At 40.0% G+C, this 8,131-nt stretch overlaps 1 protein-coding gene across 1 annotated transcript in view; it reads left to right on the forward strand.

The window, feature by feature from the left end:
• Positions 1 to 8,131, forward strand: part of TMX3 (thioredoxin-related transmembrane protein 3) — a 39,805-nt gene that overhangs the window by 25,595 nt on the left and 6,079 nt on the right. Inside the window, 4 exon segments of the mRNA XM_015408433.1 lie at positions 643 to 682; positions 3,975 to 4,038; positions 5,627 to 5,756; positions 6,737 to 6,805. Coding sequence (XP_015263919.1) covers positions 643 to 682; positions 3,975 to 4,038; positions 5,627 to 5,756; positions 6,737 to 6,805 — 303 coding nt within the window.

The following is an 8,131-nucleotide window of genomic DNA, read 5'->3' on the forward strand; positions in this document are numbered from 1 at the left end:
TCATCCGGATGGTCCGCTTCATCCTGGCCGTGGGATTTGCGGCGCGTCTTGCCGCCGTCGCATCCCCGGCCCCCTGCCGTACTGCGCATGCTCGAGCATGCGCAGTACGGCAGCCTCCCCCTCCGACTAGTATCTTCCTCCCCGGCATCTGATCGTGCCAGGGAGCAACGGAGCACGGCTACCGGGATCCGTGGGATCCCGCCGCGGCATTTCTTCACCCCGTCTTTTCCCTGCCGTGTGGCAGGGGCCTTAGTAAATCAAATATGACATCCCTTCCCCAGGATTTTTTGATCTTATTTCATGTTGAATTGCAATGTGTGTTTTAAAGTTTTCTCAAAATAAGTTTAAAAGCCATTCTGTTAAAACTGAATTCATTCCACAAATGAGCTGCTGTCCCTTGTCAGTCTTGTTCTTTATTGTTTGAATACTGGAACATGCCTTGGATTTCCATCATGCCCTGACTTGGTTTCCAGAGTGTACCAACCCATAACAGTGCGCTTCTTTGGTATTTCTTCTTTCTGTACCTTTTTGTTCTCTTAAACTGGCAGCCTAAGTGCTCATATCACCATGTGTTTGCAATTTGGAACCTCAGGACTTAATAGAAAATAGGTCCCTCATTGCTAAAGTAGATCAGCCCAATAGGTTATGGTCAAATTGGTATTAAGGAGATGGAGAAGCTTTTTCAATTATTTTGAAATTTATTGATTGGATTATTATTTTTTGTTGCTATTTATGGTAGGATCCACTTAATTGTAGCTCCCCTATACATTTGTGGGTTCTTTAACAATGTTATTACTAATTTAAACTTCAGTTAGCAGCTACTCAAAAACATAAGCATTAGATCTCCAAGGCAGAACTCCCTTCCTTTGCTTTGGATTTCAGTTGTATGGGAAGACTGTCAAGCCTTAAGTTTCAGCTGCACAAGTTTGTTCTGGCACTGCACTTTTGAGAATTGCCTTCTGGTCTCAGAGACGCAGAAGAAAGCAAAGCTGCACTTCTGTGTTGCCACCCTTGGGTTTCTTTATAACTAAGGTGCTCTATGAGGACATTAAATTACTTGTGAAGCAAATAATCGAGGGTTCAGTTGAGTGCAGAACTAGATTAAACATAACTTCTTGTTGTCCTTAGCCAGGGCTGTATGTGCTCTGTATCTAGAAAATACAAGTTCTGAAAAGCGTCATTTGTATAACATTTCCCTAATTTGTTTGCAACTTTTTATTATTTAATCTTGATTGTTGTGACTGAGCGAAATAATTATCTTTTATTGACCTATACTGAAAAATGTTATGATAAGAAATCTATATATTGCTCATGAATTGTCCCCATGAATTGCACAGAGAGTTGGCAGGGTACCAGATTGCCACCCACCACGCTGCAAGCACTGGAAATACCATTCAGTCCCCCTAGCTTTTGAGGCTCAGGTTACATGGGATGGTGGCAGATCACCTTGCTGTAATTGAAAACAAAACATGGGATATGGGAGATGATGAGCAGACTTCTTTAGGCTCAGACAGGAAAGAACCTAGGAAATCAGGAGTAACAGTGGTGAACTCCTGAAGGGGGAGAGCTTTATTTTCCCCAAGAATATTAAAATTACTCATGATGTGCTGGGCCATTCCCATCAGTTCCTAATCCTCTTAACTGTAAGAAGTGACAGTACCTGAACTTTCCTGAACCTTCAGCAGCAGAAAGGGGGAGAAAATAAGAATGAAGTCTTGGTCTCTTCTCTTCTGGTACCCTGGGTACCGCCACCACCCATTTATCTTTAATTTTGGGACTTTCCCCCCTCCCTTCCATTTTGACTTTTAGTAATATTGTGGAGATAAATGTTACATCTGCTTAGTGTTTTTTAATTATGTACTTGTTTCTCTAAAATAAGGATGTGGAAAAACGGTCCATTAAGAAGTAGTGAGGGAATTGTTATCACTATAAGATGTACAAATTTACTATATTCTGGTAGACATTGGGCAACAACAGGACTTGTTCATTGTTTTTAGAATGTGTGGTTCTTTTGCCTAAAGTTATACTCAATTCAACAGAATTAATTTTAAAGTAAATTGCTTATATGACTTGTCAGTTTCAGTGGAAAACTTTAATTTCTTTAAAGGTAATAACTTTACACGGCCTGGGACCAACATATCTGAGGGACTGCCTCTTCCCATACATGCCCCAAAGAGTACTGTGCTCTATGGATCAACACCACCTGGTAGTACCTGGCCCGAAAGACATCCGTCTTGCCTCGACCAGGGCCAGGGCCTTTTCTGCCCTGGGCCCCCTGCCTGGTGGAGCATGCTCCCCATTGATAACTTATATTCACAATAATTGACCAACACATAAACCGATAACATTTTGTAACATGGGTAAAATATATCACATTAAAATAGGAACAGAATTTTAAGACTGGTTATAAAAAACACCATAAAAACCATAATGATTAAAATTAATAAACTGTAATTTTAATTCTCCTCTTTTCGAGCTACTATAGATTTTCTAATTCTTAGGGCAAGCCATCCGAACCTAGTCACCCAATAAGTAACTTCTGCCTGGCTATCCGATAGCAAATTTCTTAAAAGGCAGATTCTTTGCCTGCAAGAGAGAGGGAGTGTCTTAGGGAAAGGAAGAGACTTGCAGATGTTAGTATATGCTTTACAATAAAAAATTACATGCTCTACAGACTCAGTGAGCCAGTTTGGTGTAGTGGTTAGGTGTGCGGACTCTAATCTGGTAGAACTGGGTTTGATTCCCCATTCCTCCACTTGCACCTACTGATATGACCTTGGGTCAGTCACAAGCTCTGGCACAGCTGTCCTTGAAAAAGAGTAGTTTGTGTCAGAGCTCTCTCAACCCCACCCATCTCACAGGGTGTTGTGGGGAGGGGAAGGGAAAGGAATTTGTAAGCTGCTCTGAGACTCCAAGTGTAAATCCAATCTCCTCCTCCTCTTCCTCCTCCTCTTCCTCTTCTTCTCCACCATCTGCCCAACAGGGACATATCCTTTCTTCGTAAGGAGTCTTGTTAAATTTTCCTTCCAGGACTGCAGATGGGAGTACATCCCAATGCATTAGTGTAAACGTTCTTCTGTAGGCGTGATTTAATAAATGGGAAAGGTAGGGCATAGGGATTACTCTGTTATCTGGAGCCAGGAGGACTCGCCATTTCTTCATCATATTTAGATCATGTTGTCTTGAGATATCCAGTATTCTCTGTTTCACCATAGACTTGGCCTTTTCATAACCCATAATTTCTTATCTAGCACCTTAAACCAAGGGGGTTCAAAATGGTCTAACATCATTAAACTTGTCAATCCCTTGGGTAGAAAAGGTAGCTTTAGCCAAAACATTGTCATCGCAATCCAATAGCTTTGCCTCAACCATAATCACGCCTGTCTCTATACGAATAAGGGCATTTGGAACGCCATTAGGGGCTTGTAGTATTGCTCTCAAAAATTTTGACTGAACTGTATCTGCTTTCTTAAGGCTTACTGTAATGTTAATGGGGCGCCATATGTGAGCTGAGACAAAGATTTAGCTGGAACATGCTCCCAATTGAGATCAGGGCCCTGCGGGACCTTCTTCAATTTTGCAGGGCCTGCAAGACGGAGCTGTTCCGCCAGGCCTTTGGCTGAGGCAGTGGACGTCCATATATGGCCTCCCTGAGGTGTTTGTCACTCTGTTAACAACTACTGGCTATGGCCAGGAACCTCCCACAACCAGAAAATTTCTTTGTTATCAGCTGTGACCATCATTTTTATATTTATGATGATGTTTTACATTTAAATTTTTATTGTATTAACTAATATATTTTGTATAAATGAAGTGTTACCTGCCCTGCGTCCGCTTCTGGGAAGGGCAGCCTATAAATGTGAATGAATAAACAAACAAATAATTATCTTACCTGAATATTCATAAGAGAATTTCAAAGCATTTGTTATCATTTGTTCAGAACTGAGATTCATTGACAGTTTTATATTTGACTGTTAACAGGAACTTCCAGTTTGGCCACATGGATGGAAATGAATACATTAATAGTTTACTAATGGAGTAAGTGCATTATTTCTGGAAGATTCACGCTTTGTGTAGACTGTAATTCCTGTTTGAAAAATTGACTGACTCAAGAACAGGCCTTGCATAATTCAGGGCAGTGAACTGTGCATGGTAATTACATTTGCAAGAGTAATTTCCTTCATAAAATGCTTGCATTAGTCATGTTGTATTTGGAAAATGGTCTCACGATTTGACTGCACTCGTACTCTGGATTTATGTGTGTTTGCATTTGTGCACTTTAGTGACACAGATGCATTTTTTATATATAGGAACTGCTTTAGTTTTCAACAGTTTATATATCATTTTTCCACCAGATGGCAGCAGTAGAAAGAAAACAATGTAAGAATGGGAGCTAGGATCTAAAAATGAAACAATTTATACTCTATTGTGAAATGTAAAAATTGCACATCTTTTGAGGAGAAAAACATATTGGTATTTTTATAACTTCTGTTTTCATGCTTGATAAAACTTGATTTTTTCTGCTGTTTTATAGTCAGACAAGCTATACTGTGTGGGAGGCGTGTACTGTGCCCTGAAATCTGTGCCTTGGAAAGGTCCAGAAAGTCATTCTCCATTTCAAACTTTTACATCAGGAGAAATTATCTTTGTTTATGACCATCAACTGAAGTTATGCTAGGCCTTGCATTCAGGACATTACTGCTTTTACCTCTACTACCATGGAGAACCAAAGGATTAGATATTTTTGCCTGTGTTATCCTTGTGGACTACAGTGAAACCAACTCTCCCTGGTTTGGACTATTTGAGAAACTGCAGTAACACAAGGACAACTGTCTACATCATTCCCAGTGTGCGGGTTAAGTGATGACTCACCAGACAGATGAAGGCTATGCTTTGGGATTCTAATGCTGTGCGGCATTTGCGAGCTATTTTGCAGATAAAGTCTCGATGCTCTGTCGCGATCTCCCCGCCACACTTGAGACAGTGAGTGAACTTGAGGCCCCTTGCACGTCTTTGGAGCCGGGTTTAGTGTGTTTTGACCGACTCAGTCTGGAGAAAGTTGACAGATTGCTCGTAGCTGTGCGCCCAACCACATGCGACCTTGATCCTTGCCCCTCTTGGTTTATTAAAGCTGGTCATGAGGGGTTCCGAGGTGCCCTGCAGGAGATTATCAACATGTCCCTCATGGAGGGACAATTCCCTAGGGCACTCAAGGAAGCGATGGTCCGCCCTCTCTTGAAAAAGCCATCTCTAGACCCGACCGAATTGGCTAATTATCGGCCGGTGTCTAACTTGCCCTATTTGGGCAAGCTCATTGAGAGGGTGGTGGTGTTACAGCTTCAGAGTTTTCTGGAGGATGCTTCCGTCCTCGATCCCTACCCTATTAAGCACACTTTCATAGCCTTTTTGCAAGAATTGTTTTAAATTGACAAGAGGAGTGTATGGATAGGTTAAGTCCTGCAGTCATCTCCCTAGCAACTTGTACATAAGAGGAAAATCTTAGCAGAATCAATAGGCTACAGTTTGCCTTCTTAAGGAAAAGAATTAGTATGTATATTTGTATGAATGCACTAAATACCGGTGAGGATTTTTTTCTATTTAGTTTCTAAGTTTGGTTTACTTTCAGTGATTTGAAAATCCCCACTGTTGTTGTATTGAACACATCCAATCAACAATATTTCCTGCCTCATAAACCCATCGAGAACTCTGAAGATATGGTACAGTTCATTAATGAGATCTTGGAAGGCACTGTAGAAGTGAGTAGTTTCCTATAATTCTACATCTCTTTAACAGTATTTTGCACTCTGTGAAAACAGACATTGATAGTTAGGCTATCTTGCCTCATTTGTCACCTCTAGCTTGAAGGTCTATGGGGCTCTATATATGTTTTGAAATTTATTGAAACTCAGTCTGTCCTGGAGCTTCCCTAACAGCTCTGAAAGTATTGTGGGTCTTATAGCATACTTAAGTAAGTTTCACTGATGACGCACTAAACCCATGTGGAAGTTTTAGGAGTGTTGTAAAGGACAAATGCCAAAGCCCAAATGAGATGCAGTTATGGAGGTAGGGACAAATCCATTCAGGGCTAAAGTGCTGCTTGAGGGAGTAGATTTGTTCCATTTCCTTGACTTAACTTGCTTCTTTCCCCAGAAACTGTTGTTTGTTGGGGGCAGGGTAGATGTGGGAACCTATATATGATAGTCCTGATTTCCTCCTTCCCCCAATTTATTTTAACCTTTAAAAAAATTGTGTAAGACCCTTATTCGCTATCTCTGGCACATTGTCTGGTTTAACCCTGAGCTGGTTATCAAAGACTGAATGATACACAGATGGAGAACTCAGCACCAGAGGTATTCTGAACAGCTGTCATTCTTTGATAATGATAGTTAGAACCTGGCATCCTGAATTTTGTAAACTGACCATTCTTGAAAATACAGCAATGTCAGCTGGGCACTGTAATTTTGCTGTGTCTCTGTGTGCAGAACGTGTTTCATAGGAAGTAGTGAATGCTCTTGTTTTTGCAATGCCTTCAAAATATAGATGAATGTTGGAAAATGAGGATTTCCTACCTTTAGAAAATTTTCTCCTTCAATGGGAAAAAAATGGTAATTACCAATTTTTTTATTGGGGACGGTAGGGCTACAAAGCAAAGAAAGAACAGAAGGAAGATAAAAATGTAAACAATCCGAAATACAAGTGGCTTGTGCTGATGCCTACTTTTCCTTTTGAACTTCAGGCACAAGGTGGAGATGGAATTCTTCAAAGAATCAAGAGAATAATTTATGATGCCAAGTCTACTGTAGGAGTAAGTAAAAATCCTGTGCACAGTTAGATTACATATTTATCAAATTTAAAAGTAACATTCGGTAAGAGTTGCACTAATCAGAATGAATTGAGTCTCATGTGCTTTTCATTTGAACGTATACTTCTGAGCATTCAATCTCTTTTAAAATTAGTTAATTTCAATATGGAGAACCTTTAAAAACAAATTTCATATCTTATAAAACATGTGGTGTCAGGAATAATTGAATGGTCTCTGAATGCATCATAATAAGGCACTGTGAATGTAACTAAAAGCTGGAGCCAAAACCAGCCTTCTCTTGGCAAGTCATTCCATCAGACCTTAATGTCTAGCAGTACTCATCATATGGATCAGTGCCATTTCATTATGAGTCTCCATTCCTCTTATCCATGTTTGCAACACTGCCTGGCTTGTGAAGACATGCTGCCTGCAAACCACATGGTGAGCAGTACTAGGTATAATTGCTGGACAGGAATAATATTTAAGGCCTTGCTTACTAGCCTGCTAAGGTTACCATTTGTGTGCTTGTGCACAAGATGAATTTACTTGTGAAAACTTGGACATTAATTTTGAATCTCCACAAGAAGCTGTCATGTCAAAATTGAGTTATATAGAACTCTGAAAGGCTCCACAGCGTTTTCTGCATGACAGTCTGCATAGATACTCCCACCAGCTGTTCTGTGGATTTGCCTTAACAGAAACTTAAGGTGATTGTTATGACTCAAAACTTTTGCAGTCCAGAAGCATTATGAGGTACAGCATGGAGGGTGGTTAAATCAGTGATTTTAGAGTCCTTATGTATAAATTATGCAAGTCCATAAAATTACTTTTTTTTTTTTGTAAATGTTTTATTCCCTCTCCTAAAAAGGAGAGATATTTCGCTTAAAATTTAGAAAAATAGGAAGGGTATATAGAGGGATAAAGAAAAGAGTTGAGTGGTGTTAATGTATTAGTATATTATTCTTTTAGTATTAAAAGTTAAAGTCCATAGTTTCTTCTGCAGTCAGGCGTTCTTCTTTTCTTTTGTCTCTGTTAAACAAAGCAATTAATATGTTAGTAATGTCATTCTGAGATTAATTTCCCTTTCAAAGTGTAATCTGAAAAAAGAAAAGAGTTTCTAAACTTTGGGGTCCTTCCCTCTTTTTTCTCTCAGGTTATACTTCGAACCAGTCGCTCCTCTGTCTTCCTCGTCTTTCACCTCTCCCTCCGAGCTGCTGTCTTCCACGCTTAGTTCCGACATCCACTTGGCCAGATCTGCACCTTCTTCTTTGCTGGCGTGCCTTTTCAAAAAATCTTGAGCCTTGAAGATAGAGTCTATTTTTTCTCTTT

This window comes from Gekko japonicus, unplaced genomic scaffold (assembly GCF_001447785.1).
Source record: "Gekko japonicus isolate JY-2015 unplaced genomic scaffold, Gekko_japonicus_V1.1 scaffold837, whole genome shotgun sequence".
In the NCBI taxonomy this organism is placed as follows: domain Eukaryota; kingdom Metazoa; phylum Chordata; class Lepidosauria; order Squamata; family Gekkonidae; genus Gekko; species Gekko japonicus.